Source organism: Austrofundulus limnaeus, unplaced genomic scaffold (assembly GCF_001266775.1).
Source record: "Austrofundulus limnaeus strain Quisiro unplaced genomic scaffold, Austrofundulus_limnaeus-1.0 Scaffold19, whole genome shotgun sequence".
NCBI classification, from domain to species: Eukaryota; Metazoa; Chordata; class Actinopteri; order Cyprinodontiformes; family Rivulidae; genus Austrofundulus; species Austrofundulus limnaeus.
This window is the reverse complement of record NW_013952421.1, coordinates 413,701-433,905: the sequence shown is the minus strand read 5'-3', so window position 1 is coordinate 433,905 and position 20,205 is coordinate 413,701. Positions and strand designations below refer to the sequence as shown.

At 39.0% G+C, this 20,205-nt stretch overlaps 2 protein-coding genes across 2 annotated transcripts in view; one reads left to right on the top strand and one right to left on the bottom strand.

Moving 5' to 3' along the window:
* Window positions 1-1,173: 1,173 nt before the first annotated feature.
* Window positions 1,174-13,823, top strand: elapor2a (endosome-lysosome associated apoptosis and autophagy regulator family member 2a). Its single transcript, XM_014003456.1, has 23 exons — window positions 1,174-1,242; window positions 1,346-1,442; window positions 2,772-2,892; window positions 4,222-4,411; window positions 4,486-4,633; window positions 4,812-4,901; window positions 6,104-6,206; window positions 6,334-6,486; window positions 6,567-6,655; window positions 6,746-6,926; window positions 7,045-7,173; window positions 8,132-8,222; window positions 8,321-8,423; window positions 8,505-8,642; window positions 10,123-10,386; window positions 10,477-10,650; window positions 10,760-10,946; window positions 11,171-11,267; window positions 12,097-12,198; window positions 12,316-12,442; window positions 12,682-12,860; window positions 12,951-13,119; window positions 13,211-13,823. The coding sequence occupies exons 2-23, from the start codon at window positions 1,356-1,358 to the stop codon at window positions 13,277-13,279; spliced, it is 2,991 nt and encodes a 996-aa protein (XP_013858910.1). The 5' UTR covers window positions 1,174-1,242; window positions 1,346-1,355; the 3' UTR covers window positions 13,280-13,823.
* Window positions 13,824-15,573: 1,750 nt separating this feature from the next.
* grm3 (glutamate receptor, metabotropic 3) overlaps window positions 15,574-20,205 on the bottom strand; it is a gene marked incomplete at its 5' end in the record, with an annotated part of 35,347 nt that continues 30,715 nt past the window's right edge. Inside the window, 1 exon segment of the mRNA XM_014003455.1 lies at window positions 15,574-20,037. Within this exon segment, the coding sequence (XP_013858909.1) occupies window positions 19,961-20,037 (77 nt within the window).

Sequence of the window (20,205 nt, the reverse complement as noted above, 5' to 3'; positions counted from 1 at the left end):
CACACACACACACACACACACACACACACACACACACACACACACACACACACACACACACACAGAGGTGTCTCAGTTTGTCTGTAGGATTTGTTTCAGCAGCTCAGTGTTGTTCATGCAGCACAGCTTGACAAATTGAACCCGGGTGTTTTTATGAAACATGCATGAGCTTTCTTGTCCTAAGATGTAAACAGAGATACAGTTTTCAGTCAACCTTGTAAACTTGTTTCTTCACAACAGATATTCTTACGTGGATCTAAATAAGACAGAACCGTAAATATTTTAAGGTTCGTTTGTTGCACTCTAATTTGAAGTATTGCTATTGGTGTTTAATCATGTAATATTAGCATATTTTTTTTTCTGCTTGTTTATCATGATTTTTTTTGCTTAATCATTATTATAAGTTAATTTGGCAAATAAAACACATTTTAAGTTTATAAATTACCCAGAGTAAAATATTCTCCAGGATTTCCCCCTAACCTAGCTGAATGTAAACATTTTGTAGGCTGCACAATGAATATGTTTTTATAGTACCTCTTACGGGTAATCACAATTAAAACGCAAATTGAAATACAATATGCAAATCTATTTTGACAGGGGAACAGTCTGTACAGCACATAAACAGCCCTTCCCTGCCGAGCAGATGTTTTGTTGTAGAACCTTTCCGCCCTCTGTTGATCATTGTGATGTACTGCATGATTTAGGATTTATTCAGCATCTGCTTTTCTCGGTAAAACAAAGGAAGCTGTTTCAATGTTGTGCAAAGCAGCAAAACTACGACGCAGACAAATTTCTATTCAATTTAAATGTTTGCCTTCTTTTTTCCCCCCCATAGTTAAATAACACTGCGATAAGCGCGCATACTAGCGGACATGCTAGCGGAATCAAGTTAGCACATACTTACCGGAAATTGGTCCTGTAATCGGTCTACCTTCAAAATAAAATCAAAACTATTTTTAATCTTCATACATTTTTGGCAAGAAATTATTAAAATTAGTGCATAGGTTTTGTAGTATCGTTTCATTACATGATGGTAGAATTAACACAATAACAGCTCAGGGTATTCCGATTTGAAGATCTACCTGAACCATTGTTTTGAAAAAATATTTAGCGGATGCGCTATTTGGTTGAGCCTAGCTTGTTTTTTGATGAGCGCGAGCTCCTGAAGCGCACACAATCTGAGTGTGTAGTCGCAGGTGGAGAGGCCGGGGTAGCGTTTTATTAGAAGGACGGTAGAAGCAGGTGTCGAGCTCCGGCTGAACAAGTTCATTTAAAACAAATTTATGATACAGACCATCCAGCTGGCTATAGAATAGTTTTTAATATATGATCTCCGCTTTCCTAGATGAATCACAATGCGGTCTTCGGCTTGGTTCGTTGCCCGATGCGCTCTCATCCTCTGGGTGATTGAGGGAGGTGAAGGACAGCGGCAGTGTACTGAGGTGAGGAGAATGCATTTTATCTTTGGCGTTTATCACTGACATAAAACGTAGGATAAAAATAAATAAATAAACAAAACAACAAACGTTTCGGGTGGGTACGCGCCGAGTCCTGAGCAAACGATTAAAAAAGATGATGACACACTTCCGGGTGGGTTTAATTGTGTTTGAAGTGGACTCCTGCTCATTACAGTATCCAGCACACTTGAAACCATTGCTGTTTTGTTCCCGAACAGTTCATGAATCTGCGCTGAGCTCTGGTGCGTGTTGAAGTTCACCACTCAGAGCTGCTCCGGCTGTTATCAGCTTCCTGCATGGAACTGGCCTTTCCTTCCCGGGAATCTGGCTCAGCTCAACACCTCAGAAGAGGCTGGCAGCACACACAGGCCACAGATAGTAGAGCAACATCCCATTAAAATGCTTTCCCAGTTGTATATTTTCACAGAGATCACTGTAACCTTTCCATTTGAAGGATTTTGAGTATCAAATTCAAGGGATGACAAATTATATCAGGATGTGAGCTGGATTATGCTGTTTGTGAAATATCGCACTACACTATCAGTGACACTACAATTCAATCACAGTAGAGTTTCACACATAGTAAACCCCACTCATCTTCTGTATCTGAATTAAAATGCTTATTTTCTTCTCCCTAATTCTGTTTTTTTTTTTGGCCTAATTTGATAAATTCTCAGCCCAACACCAGCCCCCCTGGCCAGTACAAACAACACCCTGCATTTGTTTACATGTCGCAATCTGCCTTAGCTCAAAAAATAACAAAACTCTCAGAAATGAGTTCTCGTTGGCAAAGAGAAAGTGGACAAACAGAGTGGAGTCAAGAGCATGAAGCGAATGGGTTTCACATCGTATGTCCCATTCCATTCAGTAATGAATTGTCAGTGTGGTTCTACTCTAAAGTGGTAAAAGCAGCTGGTAAAATGACTCTCCCTTTTTAATCGTCGGTCCATTTCTGCCATTGTTCCCGCTGCCATCTCCTAGGAGATGGTATGTTATGTATCCAGGCCCAGAGTGGTCAGAGGTTGAGTGATAACACCAGAGAGCAGGCACGCTTGCTTTGTGAGCCTGGGTAAGTGGATGTGGAGATTGGGATCAGTTGTGGTTGTGAGTACAGTTTCTGTTTCGCCTGCCGTGATTCGCCAAGCGTTCACAGGGTGGTGACTCACTGCCATGTTTTTGGGTGGAGACCCCCCCCCCCTCGTTATGATGTGTTTACTGACCTGCCTCTGGTCTACGTTTGATCCTTGTTTGGCACCAAACGTCCTGTGACGACTGATTTCTCATGCAGATGTTCTCTGTGTGTGTTTTTGGCAGACGGACTACTATTATGAGTACACCGAGTGTGACAGCACAGGATCTCGGTGGAGGGTGGCCATCCCACAGAGACCCGGGGCCTGTGCTGGACTACCGGAGCCAGTGAAAGGCACTGAGTGCAGTAAGTTGGACAAAACTCAGACTTTCACCAAGCCCTGAGCAATAAACAGGCTAGTCACATCTAAGCTATCTATTTTATGATCTTAAAATGTTTGTGTCTAATAAGGTCTGGGAAGTGTTAGATTTAGGAGAATTAGAAGCATAATTGGCAATAAACACAAATGTCTGGAAAAGACATTAGCAAACATAAGTGAAATAAAATACATTGAGTGTGGTGCTTTTGAATGAACCATATGGTTTTCCGGATCTTGTTTGTAAAACGTGCATGAAGGAGAGTGTTCATTTTTTTTGTGTTTGGTTAGAAGATGCCTTCAGAGATATCTGACGTGACTTATCGCGTTATCACGGAGAAAAACAGATTTTAAACTATGTAAAGTATGCTGAGGTGCAAAGTGGTAATACAAGTTTTTTTTTTTTTGTTTTGTGTTGTGTTTCGGAGTTGGATTTATTACAATCAGTTCACTCAGCGACCGTACACAACCCTGTTGAAGTCACAGGTGAAAAGATTTACTGATGAAATCAGCTGATGTCATCATTCAACGTCGAAGCTGCACCTGAACTTTCCTGGGAATTTTAATTGACTTAAATTATATTTTCTGATGTTTTTTTTTAGTGCACAAAACAGTGTATTCCTTCCACAGAGTGTGTCTGTTTGGTTAGTTCACATCCCACACATGGGAAGAGGTAAAAATGTTACGGACAGCTTAAGCTTTTGTTTTTTGTTAACTTTTCTTCATCTTTTTCATCTGACTTAAGAAAAAAAAAAACTAAAATCTGGCTTTTTTTGTGTACTTCTAGAATTTAATGAATCTGTTTGCTTGACCATACTATATAACAAGAACCCTTATTGGTTACTTTAATTATCATGAAACAAATTATTGTCACAGTTTTAAATAAAGTTATATTCCTATACAAGGACTTTCGCACTATCTGGTCCACCGGATACCTTTTTTTTTTGTCTTAAATTGCTTTGAATTAGTTAACTTCCTTGAAGAACAGTGAGGCATTGTTGTGGCAGTAAGACAGCTCAAGTATGAGGAAAAGCTGACTTTGTCAAGCATTAAGGGGAAAAAAATCGACATGATGGCTGGTTGGAGAAAGTGCAGAGACAGACACTGTGTGAAACAGGATGTAGGGATTAAGCTCCTTTATCACTGGGGGGTGCACTGTACCAAAAGCAGCAGTGATTTGACTCATTGTGTGTCAGCTTTAGTCTGTCACGTTTTATTTAAACACATCAAAACGTGAGGAAAAAGGGTAGAAAGCGACTTGCTCAATGTGCTATACTGCCTCAGTTCCACCCCTGACTGTCCTTCTCGGTGTCCTTCAGCCTTCTCGTGCAAAGCCGGGGAGTTCCTGGAGATGTCGGCCCAGGAGTGCACCCAGTGCGCAGCTGGGAGCTACTCCCTCGGCAGCGGTGTACGCTTCGACCAATGGGACAGCATGCCTGCTGGATTCAGTAGCATGGCGACCTCCCTGGGGAACGACCCCCACAGGGATGCCCAGCTCACCTGCAACAGGTAACCGAGTAAGAACACGGTTTGTAAATTGTACGACATCTTCTTAGATACGGTCTTCTTTTTTTCCCTCACAGTTCTTCCTGGGTGCCTCAGGGAAACTATCTGGAGTCCAACAGGGATGAGTGCACAGTCTCTCTCATCTATGCTGTTCATTTGAAGAAACAAGGCTCCGTCAGCTTCGAGTATCAATATCCAGACAACAACTTGCCGTTTGAGTTCTTTGTGAGTATCGTTTTATCTCAAACCAGTGTAATGTCCTGAGGAAATGGCTTCAGCAATCAAAAATTTTGGCAGAAGCCTCATCAGCATTATTGATTTTATTATGTAATTCAGTAAAAAGAAACACCACTGCAAAGATGTCAGAGTTTCATCTTCTGCATTTCATTTTTTTTTTGTGTAGATTCAAAATGACCAGTGTCAGGAGATGGATCAGTCTGCTGATAACAAGTGGCTAAAGGTCACCAATCATGGAGAGTGGGCAACCCACACGGTAAATGTTTTACACTGCATGATAAATTTTAGGCAGAAAGGACCGATCTTTGCCAACTGACCTTGGTCTTCCAAAATAAATGTGTTGAGCTGCAATCAGTGGGTGGATGCAGGCAGGAAACCTGTTGGCACACAGGAAGATGCTGTATTTGAGTGTTCCTGCTTTTAGGAATTTCCCAGGCAGAAAGTCCATTATTTTGTCTTATTGGTTCATTCTATGCTTTGAGATAAACCAGAGGGCTGTAACCTTTACAATCAAAAGAGCCATTTCTGCTCCTGGCTCATTAATAAAATGTGTCTGGAGGCGCAAAATTTGCTACATCTGTGATTATCAACTGGTGGCTCGTGGGCCGTTTCGAGTTTGATGCAGGTTGGCCTTTCCGGCTAGTGGGGGGTAACATTTTAAAAGTAATAATATATAGCGAGCTTTAACATTTTTACACTTTAGACCAAAAAAAAAAAACATATTCATGTAAACACATTTTTTTAACCTAGTCTAGTCTTGAAGATCTTTAAAGGTAACCCTGAATGATTTGAGAGAAAAATCCTACTTTCAGGCTGGAATTCGAATTTTTGAAGTGGCCAACAGGTTACTATGATCTAAACGTTTCCCGCCTTGTGTTAGTATAGATCGCATGTTTGCAAACAAATTGAAAGGAAAAGTGCTAATTTAAAACTATAAAATTTAATCTCATGTTAGCTTTGGTCAAAGCTTCAAAGAGGCACGTAGAGGGGCCAAAGAGTGGCCCCAGAGCCACAGGTTGCAGATAAACAAACACATAAATTAAAATGGTGACAATTTTAAGTTGTGTATAGGAATATTCGTACTTTGATTAAGCTTCTTTTTGGTTTATTTTATGCTTAGAAATGTGTGCTGAAAATATGCTTTTGTCCTTTTTTCCCAAGTCAAATTGAAATAGTTGATGAACCCATTCTCTTTATTAGCTCAATTGACTTATTATGGAATTTAGGACAGCAAAGTGTAATGTTTTGTAATTTCCAGTTTTTATTTATCAATTAGGCTAATTAATAGTTCAGGCCTCACAATGACTAATTTCTTAAAATAATTGTATTTTAACTTACATTTTTTTTAATAATTAAAAGATATATTAAAGAAATCCAGAACATACTTTGTTTGCAGCTCTTCCTGCTGAACATTCATGCAAAACTGATGACGCAGCAAAACCTTCTGTGTTTTTTAAGGTGAACTTGAAATCTGGCACCAACATTTTATACTGGAGGACTGGAGGTGTTCTGGGGTCCAAGGTGGTGAAGCCTGTTCTGCTGAAAAACATTCAAATTGAAGGTCATTGACATGTTTTATTTTCTTTGTCTTTTCCGGTATATTTTTGTGGAAAAATACCAATATTAAAACGCTGATTAAGCATTTATCGTTTTATCTCGCTGCTTTTTTTTCCCCTCTTCCCCTCTAGGTGTTGCCTACACTTCAGAATGTTTCCCTTGTAAACCCGGGACATTTAGCCGTGTTCCAGGCTCCTCCACATGTGAATCCTGTCCTCGGGACACCTACTCGGGCCATGGGGCCAGCTCATGCACCGCCTGCAACACCACCACTCAGTATGCAGGCATGTTCAATTTGCTCTTGTAAATTCATCTTTTCTAATGAAACAACTATCTTGGACAATTACGATATCTTGCTTTCCAGAGGAGGGAGCGGCGGCGTGTAAGAACAGACCTCCCTGTTCCAAAAAGGACTATTTCCAAATTCACACAGCCTGCGACCTTGAAGGCAAGGTGAGGGGGGAAATAAGCCACCTTTCAAGCATGTCCACCAGACTTGCCATGCAATCAGAATTTGTCATTTCCATCCATGTGTAATTTCAGACGCAGGTTATATATAAATGGATTGAACCAAAGATCTGTCTCGAGGGTGTCCATGGAGCAGAAACGTTGCCTCAAAGTGGCGACCGTGAGCCGTGTCCGCCCTGTAATCCTGGTTTTTATAACAACGACACGGCCACCTGCTCCGCCTGCCCACCCAGAACATACTCTGATGGAATGAAACGTACTGAAAACTCTTCGTAATTTATTGTATTTTTCTCCTTATAGCTCCCCCTCATTTACTCACGTTTTTGTGTCATGTAGTGTTTTGATTGTGTTTTCTGGTTTTGTTTATTTCCCAGCGTGCCAGCGGTGCCCTGCAGGTACAGAACCTGTCTTGGGTTACGAGTACAAATGGTGGAATGTTCTTCCTTCAAACATGAAGACTTCCTGTTTTAATGTGGGCAACTCCAAATGTGACAAAATGAACGGTGAGTGGTCGAACACACCGTGTTTATTTTGAAGTTTTATTTTCTGGTTTACATGTCAGGAAAAAAAGTCAGTTTTAGAGCAATAAAAATATAATTGCAGTAGTAGTTAACATTAGCAGCTAGCTATCACTTGCTAATAAAAATAAAATTAATCTTTTGTTAAAGAATATCTTTCAGTCAGAGATAAATTAAATGAACAAATAAATGAGTCATTAAAAAATCCCTAGTATAAGTTAACATTAGCAGCTAGCTAGAGTAACTTGTTAAACATATGGTTATTATTTTGTTAAATAATCTTTGTCAAAATGGCAAATAGGTCAAAAAAGGAAAGAAAACAACAATAAATTATAAAGCGCAAAGAAAAAAAAATCTATAGACAAACTACTTTGTAAAAATATGGTTGGTGGTTTTGTAAAATGCTTTTTATCAGAACAATAAATAAAAGTCAAACAACTAAATTAGCAGCTGTTAGCATCTAGCTAGAGTAGCTTTTAATTAGCTTGTATTGGAAAAAAGCTTAATTTTGTCTGGAGGAAACAAAGAAAAAACAAAACCCATCTATAGTATTACCCAGTTTTCTTTGTTTTCAGTCCCAGTGTTCAGTTCCATTTTATAGCTAATGATGTTTGTATTAATCATAAAGCTGCTTTTAGCTTCTTTTCAATGGATGTCACTGCAAACGGGTTGCTAAAAGCTCTGGACTTATGTAAACACAATAATCTGCATTGAATATAGCACACCCCCGCCTCAAACAGGTTCCTCTAAACACACTTCTGTTTATCAGCAATTCATTCAAACACAACACATTCATTTTTACGTCTTTTGCTTATAAAAAAATACGTATATAGACACAATAGAATTGACGCTGTTCATTTTATAAAGCTTATTCAACAGTTCTGTATTTAGTGTTTATTTCCAGCAGATGAGGTAAATGAATCCCCGTTGCTCTGCTCTTTAGGTTGGGAGGTAGCAGGAGATCATATACATAGTGGAGCAGGAAGTTCTGACAATGATTACCTCATCCTCAATATTCACGTTCCCGGTTTCAAGTAAGTACAGTCATGCTGTGTTGCAGTCTTGTTGCTGAGCTGTGTGTTTCTTTGTCCTCTGACTAATCCAGTTTTTTTCTGTTTGGCTCCATCATCAGACTGCCTACGTCCGTGTCAAGCCAGTCAGTGGCAGAATTTGGTCGTGTCACATTTGAGTTTGAAACTGTGTGCACAACTGACTGTGAGCTTTACTTCATGATGGTAAGAACAGCCTCAAACTTGCACTCTGTGCATTTTTTAAAATGTTGGCGTTTGGAGTAATTTGTCGTTTGCGTATCTTAGGATGTCAATAGAACGAGTACTACAGTGGTGCAGTCATGGGAGAAAACAAACAAACGACAGACCTACACACACGTCATGACAAAAAATGCTTCAGTTTCCTACACATGGGCTTTTCAGAGAACCAACCAACCTTCAGATGTAAGTATGAGCGTCTACTTTCACACAGATGTTTAGTTAAATTGTACAGGGGTTGTTCATGAGATCATTTGAGATGATTTTACTACATTATGAGGACCTGCAGAAAAACTCACAAGTCAAAAACTCACATGACATAAGCTAACACTCTTAATGAAAAAGACAAAAGCTAACCTTTTTTTTAAACGGTTTTATTAGTTACCCATTATGGAGGACCGAAACTGACATAATTAGAAATAAAAGCAAAAGTATATAAATGGACAAATAAATAAATAAATATACCTAAAATGCACCAATTAAATTAAAAAAGGAGAACTTTACCTCATGTTTTATAATTTAACTGACCTTCATATTTATTCTTCCAGATTAGTTCCAGTAAATTATATACTTTACCACATAATTTAAAATTTACTGTTTATATATATATAATTTCCTTTTACTTGTAGATGCATTTGTGTCTCTTAAATGATTAGATTTAATTATTTTTTAAAATAAATTTTCTCACAAGTCTTTTTATTTCCATGTGTTGCTTTTACATTTCTGTCTCCTGTATTTCCATTTCCAAATGCATTTCTCCCTCATTATGTAAATAAGGTAGGCGGTCCTTCTTCAGTCAGCTCCTCTCCTATTGGTCAACAGACAAGAAGGAGCAGGATCCACGTGCAGATCTACTGTGCGTGCTTGTGCTGCCTCAGTTTAGCTTAAAGTTTAGTTAAAAATAGGGCTGTCAAATGATTAAAATGTTTAATCCATTAATTCCAAGGTAGCTGTGAAGTAATCACGATTAATCTTAAACTTAATATAAAACTTTATTGCATATTGGTAAAATAAATTACTTGAGTTATTACTACTACATACTATAGTACTACATGAGGAATGCAAGATAGATACTATGTCACAGTTGTCAGCAAAACATAAATAAAAAATAAAATAAAATAAGCCATAAGAAGACAAAAAGAAAAAAAACTGTACATAATGTGTTACACATGGAGTTTTTTTTAAATATCATTTATTTAACCTTTATTTATCCAGGTAAACTGTTTGAGAACCACTTCTCATTTACAAACATGACCTGGCRTGCACTGAGTGCATTGCAATATACARACCTACATATTCAGCCRTAGTAAAGTGATTGTAMATTTTAATCGCAATTAAAATTTTTAATCTATGCCCATGCAGCACTAAAATTAATCAGAGTTAACTCCATTAATTTCACAGCCCCAGTTAAAAACAAAGGCAAGGAGGAAACTTACATGTGCCTTTGTTTTTAATTGCTTTTAAAGATATTTTAAAAGTCTGACTAAAACCACTTCACCCTCTTGAACACACACTACTTTGCATAACGTGCGAACTTTAAAGAAGAGCAGACTGATGCAGCTTTTTTTCTAATCTGAGATTTTGTAAGAATGTAGGAGACTCCAGGGAGTGTGTAACTTTATTTTGTATGCTGTAAGTTCCTGAAGTTTTGGTTTTTCTTTTTCAGGTACGTTGGTACGTCAACGATGTGGCACGCATCTACTCCATCACAGTGACCAACGCGCTTGACGGTGTGTCCTCTAGCTGCCGGGCTTGTGCCCTCAGCACCCAGCCTTCCGGCTCTGCGTGCGTACCCTGCCCACCGGGTCACTACATAGACACTCTATCCAGCAAATGTGTGGAGTGTCCACCCAACACTTACCTTGTCCCTCATGCCGCAACGGGACCTGATGCTTGCACACCCTGCGGACCGGCTAGCAAGAGTGACAAGGTTTGTTGTTGGGACAAACGAGGAAGTCAAGCTAGTTGCTTTAAGGTTCCTTACAGAAACAATGACCGTAAAACGTTTTGTGCTTTCTAGGATCACAGGAAATGTTACAGCGACTGTCACTTCACCCACACAGACGGCAACGTCACTCTGACTTTTGACTTCAGATCTCTCGGGTCTGTGATGTCGCTGATGAATAGTCCCAAATTTACCACCAAAGGAACCAAATATTTCCACGTGTTCAATATCAGTCTATGTGGAGAACAGGTGTGCACGAACAATAACGGCAGCACACAGAAACATGGTGCAATTTTACTATTTGGCTTTGTGCCCGATTGGGATGTCCTTACCATCTAGTTTCTTCTGCCTTTTTAAGGGTCAGTTGGCGGTGTGCACAGACAACGTTACAGACCTGTCCATCTCCGGTGCTCGGGGAGAGAAAGGCGAAGGGCCCAGCGCCGTCAGGAGCTTCGTCTGTCAGTCAACCATAATCCCAGCTAGTGGAAGAGGATTCCACACTTCACTCTCCTCTCAGTCCATTAACCTAGCTGACACTTTTCTTGGTAAGTGAGCTCAGATGGTGGATGTCAGGAAAACGGAAGTAATCGTTTTTGAAAAATTTGTTTTCAATTTAAATTGTTGACATAAAGTATATATAGTTAAATAAACATAATTTGTAGACATAAAGACATAGTTAAATAAATCTATCTTTTTAGGATTATGTTGGCCTTTTAATGTTGTCCTGTTAGAGGAACTTGGTGAACCTGCATCTTGTTTTTTTTTACAGGTGCAACTGTAGAGGATGATATTGCAGGAGTGAAAGCAAGTCCAGAGCTGTTTTCTCAAACTTCAAAGAAAGTCCCTGATGTCAACTTCTTCTACAGGTATTTTTGTACTTTAAATAGGGTTCCTGCAGATCCTTAAAATGTCTTAAAAGGCATTGAATTCATCAATCCAAAAATAAGGCCTTAATTAGCCTTAAAATGTCTTAAATCAAACTTTCAGAAGTCTTAAAAATGTTAACTTATTGTAGATAGGATGACGTCTCAAATACTAAAATAATTGGTAACATTTATTTTTTTAAATATTCACATGCAGACATTATCCTTTGACATCACTTCCTGTTACTTCACATGCAAATATTTCAACTGTTCATCTGAGCGACGTGAAATTTGTTTTGTAATATGTTTAATAATGTTGTCTTTCCAAAAATACATTCATATTTCTTACAAAAAATGATGTCACAGGCACTTTAAGCTTTTTATCTACAGTGAATTGGGGTTAAGACCCCACTGTGGGTCCCAAAACTCCAAATTTTAGGTCGTTAGAGGATTTCCAGAAATTAAATTAAGTTTTAAACTGACTGCTAAGAAGGTTTTTGCTATGTTTCATGAAAAAGCAGTTAGATATGGATAAAAAGAATTGGTCTATTAGCAATATTTGAATGCTTCAACCAAAAATACTTTGATTCATGAGTTTCCGCCACAGTTTTTATTTTTTTTGTCATTTGGGTTTATTGTGAAATCGGTCTTAAATTTAATTTCATTTGGCATTAAAAAGTCTTAAAAAGTCTTGAATTTAACTTGCCTTAAACTATAGGAACCATGTTTAAAGTAACAAAAAACAAACAAAAAAAAAAAAATATATATATATATATATATATATATGAAAAAAATGGATGTAAGAGCTTTATGTTATATTTCTGTTGGTCAGATCATTGGAGGCAACTTCATCTTGTGAGTCTGGCCGGAGTGCCGTGGTGACACTTCGCTGCAACCCAGATAAAAGCACCAGTGGCGAGCTCTCAGTTCCCAGGTATCAACGTTTCGTCTTTGCTGAAAGCGATCCCTTCTTAAAATGACCTTTTAACTTTTGCTAATGCTCGTTAGAAGGTATCAGTTTTTAAAAATAGTCTGCTTCTGATGATTTCAGTCAGTGCTCTGAAGGAACATGTGATGGCTGCACTTTTCATTTCCTATGGGAGAGCTCAGGAGCTTGTCCTACATGCACAGAAAGAGACTATCATCTGATAGAGGGAGTCTGCAAAGGAGGACACCAGGTGTGGACATATTGGTTCTTTTATAAAGCACATGCATTAGAATTACTAACAAGTGGATTTTTAGCTTCTGTTTCAGGCTGTATTTAGTCCACTCTTCTTTATTTTGTGTATTTTGAGTGTTATGTTTGGCTTGTGACGATGAGCAAAAACTGTGAAACACTGTCCGGCCTTAGAATGGTTAGTGTAAGATCTTGTTTGTTTCTAAATTTGATTGTATTGTGCATTTCGATCATCCTCAGGACATGCTGTATGTGTGGACTGAGCCGAAACTGTGCATAGGAGGCGTGGCCTTGCCCGAGAAGAAAACCTTAGCATGTGAGGGTATGGAGTACTGGGTTCGGCTTGGCACGGGGATAGGAACCTTTGCTGCAGCGCTGCTCGTCTCGCTCACCTGCTACTTCTGGAAGAAAAACAAGCGGTATCAGAGAGCTCTGAATTGTTTATTTCCATTCCTTTTACAATTTTTTCCCTTTTCCTATATTGGTTCTTTTGCTTGTTTCCCTGCAAGGTTGGAGTACAAATACTCCCGCTTGGTTATGTCTGCCAATAAGGAGTGTGAAATGCCCGTGGCCGACAGCTGTGCCGTGATGGAGGGGGAGAACGAGGGAGACATGGAGGACGAGGTCGTGTACACAAAACCTTCACTGCTTGGGAAACTCAAAGCCATAGCGTCCAAGGTGAGACTCGGAGCATCACTGCAGCAAAGACAGAGATTTCATGCTAATAAATGTATTGTTTTTTTAATCAGTTGTCTGCTTTAACTTTCAGGGTAATGGGGAGAAATATGAAAACGTGCAGCTGAACTCGTCTCAATCCAAAGCTCTGGTGTGGAGCTAGAGTTGTAGGAGTGTGAGCTAAGGGGGAGACATTAGACCCTAAAGACACTTTCCACAGGGTGACCCCCCCCCCCACCTCCTTTAACCAACAGTCTTTATGAGGTTTGGTTCCTGGATTACCACTAGTGTGTAGAAATACACACAGAAAAACACACATCTTGCATATTTTCAAGGAAGTCACTCTTACTTGGTGGCCTTAAAGCTTGGTACAACAGAGCCATATTACTGTGAAGCAGGTGTGTGTGTGTGTGTGTGTGTGTGTGTGTGTGTGTGTGTGTGTGTGTGTGTGTGTGTGTGTGTGTGTGTGTGTGAGACAGACTCTTCCATCATCCTCTGACTCCAGCTCTTGTCAGAAACGGTTGTTGGAAAAGCTCAGGGTGAGACAAGGACCTGTTTGAGTTCTTGTGTTCTGTGTTTGTTTGTATTTATTTCACTCTGTTTAATGTGTGACATTTGGATTTCTTGGTCTATAAAGAGCTGTAAATAAACATAAGTTATGTTGTCATGGTTGTGCTTCTAATAAAAAAAACATATTTATGTATAAACGGACTGAGAGTGATTAAGTTGTCAAGTAACTCTTACGTGAAATCAGCCACTAGGATGACTTTCACAATAATTCAGTGCGAATGCACTCAGGTAAGTATTTTGCCCGAAATGAGCTGATGATGGGTTTGAGTTTATCTCTCAGAAAGAAAACAGCTGTAGCACTTCTGGTGCAGCCTGGTGGATTTCCAGCAGTAATAATGCTTGAATATTGTAATGCAAAATATTTGATAATGGAAAGGTTGTAAAAACGGTGTTTGCATGAACTGCTATAGTTGAAGTTTCGTGATGGAAACACCTTCTTTGGCTCCGATCAGATACTTATATCATCAATCTGATGAGAAGTAAACTTTTTTTTGTTCGAAGTTTGATCTACAACAAATAGGCTATAAATCGTTCATAGAACCCTGCTTCAAACCATCTGACCTTTCCTTAAGCAGATCTAAACTTTACAATTGTTTTATTGGAGGATGAAAAAATCTTAATTTTCATAGATTATGCTAATAATTTTATGCCTTATAAATTTTGTCGGTCAAACAATTTATCGTGTGGTCGCTTAGTAAAAAAATAATGTTTTTTATTCAAGCTTCTCTCCATTCGTGGACATCATCTTGCACTTTTAGTGTTAAGATATAATGTTGAATATATGATCTCCTTAAAGTACTATTTTATGGTCTAAATTTTGTTTTCTAGATATGTCACCTTGCTGTTAAAAAGTATTTTATTGAAGTTAATGCATTGACCGATGGTAAATTATCTTAACAATGGATTTATTTCAAAATGAAAATTTACATCAAAATAATTTATATCCGTATTTTTATAGAGTTGATAATGATATATGGACATTAAACCCCGTCCATACTGCCTGATTCTTTGCGTTTGATTCAGAATACTGAAACATGCTGCAATGATCCAAGTCAGCCACTAGAGGGCGATCATTGCAAGGAAAACAAAACAGGACTCATCCAGTTCTCATTGTGTAAGCTATAAAAAATTATGATGTAACCATAAAAAATCAGCAAAAGAAAGAGTAGGTAAACATATAAATTGTATTATTTTTTTAAATACATTTTTCTCCTAATTCATTTTTGACATTTTGTACATACTTTTCTTGCACATATCTTTATATTATATTTTTATTATTAGTAGTTGTATCATGGCTAGTCAGTGTTAATTTTGCTTTGTGTGTACTATCTATAGTTGGACAAGTAACTAATGGGTGAACCTCTGTAATAATGCTGCTGTGTCACCTGAATTTCCCCGTTGCGGGACAATAAAGTCTATTCTATTCTATTCTATTCTATTCTATTCTATTCTATTCTATTCTATTCTTCTTAAGCCATATGAGTGAAACTTGCTCCTTTTCTACTTGTCATAATTCAATTTGCAGAATGTTTTCCTCCAGCGCAATGTTTTTATTTGAATCTTTCCTATGCTAGGACAAGGTGAGGTTTGACACTGGCATCCACTGTCCTGAAGCAGGAAGCACTTCAGAAGATGGTTTAATTGGAGTGCCATCACTTAGTGAACAGATGAGGCAGAGTGTTAGAGCCATCTTTAAACGTTTGCCAACACACACTATGAATAGAGTCTGTGTGTGTGTGTGAGAGAGAGAAAGTGTAGGTGCTGAGGGAGCACCTATTTGAACTTGTATTCAACATTTAGATGGTAGCTGAGCTTTACAAACCCACTGCAGCCCCCCCACCCCTTTCCTGTGCACAGCAGACACAAGGATGAGCAGACAACCGCAGCTGTTTGCTTCATGGACTTTATTAAGATGTCATCACACAGCCTCATTATTGCACATTTCATAAACACGGGAGCTATTGCTTTGTGTCTGGCCAGTTCCAGAGTTCACATCAACCTCGGCTTCATTTCGTCTGCAGAGATCTCTTCTCGTTTCGAAGCCCAGAGGCCAAGGACACATTCTGCTGTATAGACGGGGCTACAGCACAGAGATCTTTGTAAAGCACATGACAGTTGGCACAGTCTGAATGGAGGGACAGAGTCCTCAGCGGATGGCTGCTTGAAAAGGATATTCATGTGCAAAAACCAATTAGAGAAGATTCCAGATGAAGTTATTGGACGCATGAGATGATTTTTTTTGGAAAGGTGATGAGTTTTAAGGTAATGCAGTTTCTTTGCAGCTGACTTTTCCAATTAATTTTTCCTATTCAGTGTTCAAATCTTTTGTGTGACATCCCTTTATCTTTTTTTTAAAACTTCCCAAAAAAAAAAAAAAAAACTTGATGGCATGTGCTTCAGCGAGCACCCAGATCCAGGCGCCTCAGTTCAAGTGTGAGCTACCAGCCTGTTGCTCTGGTTTAGGTGGTCTTGGCTGAGACAGACCCCGTCACAAGTTTCACACATGGAGTGGAGATGAGGCGCACAAAGGTGGCGAGGGAAAGGTCGACGGGGTGAGGCGGATCGCAAGAGAGCGGGGTCAAAGAAGAGTGTGGGACTGTTGTCCCCGACTAGTCTCTGGGCTAAACGAGCAGGGAATCAGGGTTAAGTGCTCTGTTTGTGTGTCCATTAAAAAGCCGTGAGCACAGGGCCCCGCTGGGCCAAGTCTCAGCCCTCTCTGCCAACTTGGACCAGGACCACCACCAACCAATCCCTCTTTCTGGTACCCTTTTTCTCAGCCACTCCTCACCCTCCCCCTTTCCCGCCACCTCTTCTCTTCAGGCGGACAAACAGACATTCCAGCAGTGGATGGGGTGCTGGTGGTTGGCCGTAGCAACCTGCCTTGCAGGGTGTATCTTGTGGGAGCAGGACCACTGACTGAATGAATGTAAGCCTTCTTCCAACAAAGACAGTGAATCTCTGAGATACTTTGAGCTTTCCACAGAGGCGCTGCGATTCCCTGTGCTGCGGGAGTGCTTTACGTAATCCAGCAGCAGCATCCCATCGCTCTCGCCTGCTGTCCCTGCACCTAAGGTACCCCCCCCCCACCTCCCACACCCCATGTAGGTCGGCTCATCGCCACGCACCCTCTGAAACTATCGTCCAATGCGATAATCACAAGAGGCTGCCTGGAGAGCGGCTGCTGCAAACGCGTTGACCGGTCAAAAAGGTGAAACTTTAAAAAATTCTGCCCACGTCTAGTTCGCAAATTGGACAAAACAAGAGTTCAATTGCTCACTAAAAAAGTGATTCTGATCACATATTTTTGTTGAAAACATCAAAGATAACAGTCACACTTTATTTTAGACAGCTTGTTATATGTAAACATTTAAGATCAGTTCATTAAGAAATTGCTATCATCCTAATTTCAACAAATATCTGCATGAATCAACCCATTTAAATAAAATTTTCTAAATTAGTTCACTGTTTCAGGCTAATTTGCCTAAATGAATACATATTTTTACGTCACTGTTTTATGAATCCAAAAGAAAGTCTGGAACATTGCTAACCACAGTTTCATATGTATGGATGTGTTGATAAATTTTATTTATTCTATGCAGAACTGTTCTACTCTAAGATGTTTTGTTAGCTGGGATCTGCCAGCAGCTGACAGTGTGCGCTCCTGCCTCCTCTCCTGAGCCTCTCTGGGACTGCCAAAGCCAGCTGCTCCACTGTGCCTCCCAACATCAACAGATTTAATACAGGGATGTAAACTGAACACTTGAACAAGTCAACGAGTCACAGACTTTCTCTGAATAATATATATGTGCTTATTTCCTTCCATTTGTGTGTTTTTTTTCCTTTTCGTATTTTTTACAGGAGCTGTAAACGAGTAACGAGTAACATGAATAAGATGGGTGCACAGTCACAGAAATTTGTTTGCATCTTTTGATTAAAAAACAACAACAATAATGGTCTGTAAACTAACTTGAAAATGACAATAGGCTTTGACAAAAAGGATGGTAACTGTTGAGGAGATCCCTGCAATCAAGCATATCCTTTAACTTTCTCAGGTTCAGCTCCTTCCACAAATGTTCAAAAGGGTTTCGATCAGGGCATTATAATCTGAACAGTCCAACATTTTTTCCCCAACTATTCCTGGGTGGTGTTAGTTGTGTCTTATGGGTTATTATCACTGTATTAGAGGACCAGGACCTGCAAAACGGTGAGGTTAGAGTTAGGTTAGACCAAGCTTTCTGACACGGACATTTTGCTCCAGAATGCCTTGATAGTCTTGAGATTAAAATGTGATGCAGCAAAGCAGCCCTGGAACATAAGCAAGCTTCTTCCGTAGTTAAATTTTGTTGGTATTTCCTAAAAATGTATTTATTTAAGCTCATGTACAACTGTAATCACATGAACACCTGCTTTAAAACGCTCATCAATAATTTTCTTTCTAAACTCCTGAGACAACACTCTGGTCAGCTTTTTGTGGTCTATAGTACACACAATGATACCAAACTGCACTGTGACTACTTTTCACCTTTTAAATATGCAAACTGACTGATTCCAGTCTAAGGACATCTGTGATGCTGATGACGGGACACAGCTTAGTTTAAGATGTGGACAAATTATTATTTTTCTTTTTTTTTCCAAGAGAGTGCCATCCTTCTGTCCAGTTGTCAATTAAAAATTAAATCATCTGGACCACAATTCAAAACCAATGACTCACTTTCATCAGTTTCCTCCTTGATATTACTTTTATCAGTTTCAAGTTCTTTCATTGTTTTTTTTTAACTTAAAGGATGCAAACAAAATTCGACACGTCTGTATTTAAGAAATCTACAGATGGGAAAAGTCATTTGAAGCAAACATTTCCTCGGAGTCACTGTTTCAGTACTTCAGGTATACAATCAATGGCACAAGGCTTCGTTTGAAAGAAAACTGCCACCCTGCTGTCCTGAAACAAGTTCTTGACAAATAAAACAAAACAAAACAAAACAAAACAAAACAAAACAAACAAACAAACAAACTTGGAACTGAATGTAAAAACCGACCTCTAACGACATCAACCTATTAAACGTACATTAAGGCACATTGCCATGTTTAAAATGTCACCACATATGGTTTCTAACAGGGCACATATATTAAGCTACTACTCCCCCTATAGTTGGAAAAAACTCTGCATGTGTTCAGCAAATCAAACCATTAATATTTGTTTAATTCGAGAACATAAAGCTCATAATTACTGACTGAGAAAGTGATTTGTTCTTGTTCTTCCAAGGCTCATAATAATAATAATAATAATAATTATAATAAAAAAAACATTTGTTGTACCTCATCTTTTCAGTCCAGCTATTAGTTATTATTAGCGATGCATCCCAGCAGCCTTTCAGAGACACAGGAGTTTAAGAGTGGGAGTGAAACTGTGTTGCTTTGTTGAACACATGTCTGGAGTTATGGCCATTTAGAATAAAGGGATTCCATAATTAGAATTAGAAAAAAAGAACATTTGTATCAAAAGCAAAAAAACATGTTTTTTTCCTGCTAAAACAGCCATAGTAGGTTGTTATAAAGACCCAGAATGCAACACATCTATTAAGATGTAATAAGATAAATTCTCAAAGTGAAATGAGTTTGATGAAGCTTCCTTTCTTCCTTCAAGTTTATGCTTTTTTTGTTGTCCACATTCATTCTAGTGTTACAAGAATGTTAACGTTGTGCTGTTTGAACCATCAGTAGTATTTTATACAACTGTACAGAAAACACCTTAGAAATGCATACATTGTTACAATGAGAACTACAAAAAAGCATGAGAATCGAAAAAAGTCTGTGGGTTTTGCAGCGAGGCAAGCAGAGCCTGTAAATGTGCATCCAGACTGAGGGGCACGTCCCCCCCACCCCACTCCCCACCACCGCCGCCAGGTTTCAGCTTCTTCCTATTTACATCGAAACAAATCTATCAAAAACAAAAAAACTGCAAAAATTTCCTCCTAAAAACTTTTTTTGTTCTTTTTGTTACTCTACGTACAACAATGTCAATTCCATGTATTTACAACCCTAGAAAACAATTTAATTATAGTTACACACTTTCTACATTTGTAAAACAATTACAGTTCTAGTCCACAAGGAAGTTGTTCACTTATTTTGTGCGTGTACACATGTTTATGTTAGAGTGTGTGTGTGTGTGTGTGTGTGTGTGTGTATGAGGTGGGGTAACCAAGCTGTAGGAAGTAATGTTCATCATTAGGCTAACAGTCGCAGGGACAGGTTTTAGAGAGCGGACCGGACGTCGTCACAGAGAGGAAGTGGTGGAGTCGACGACTTCTCTCCCGTTGCAAACTGTCGGGACAAAGTGGGAGCTGACAGAAGCTGGAAAAGAACAAGAAACAAAAGGGCTTAAAGAGGATAACCACATGAAAATTTGGCCTTCAGCATTTTTACTTGCGCTTTATCTTAATAAATGTTGATGCCGGATAAATAAAATTAGACTTAAAGCAATAAAAGGCAAGAAAAATTTCAATAACATGACTCCAGCAG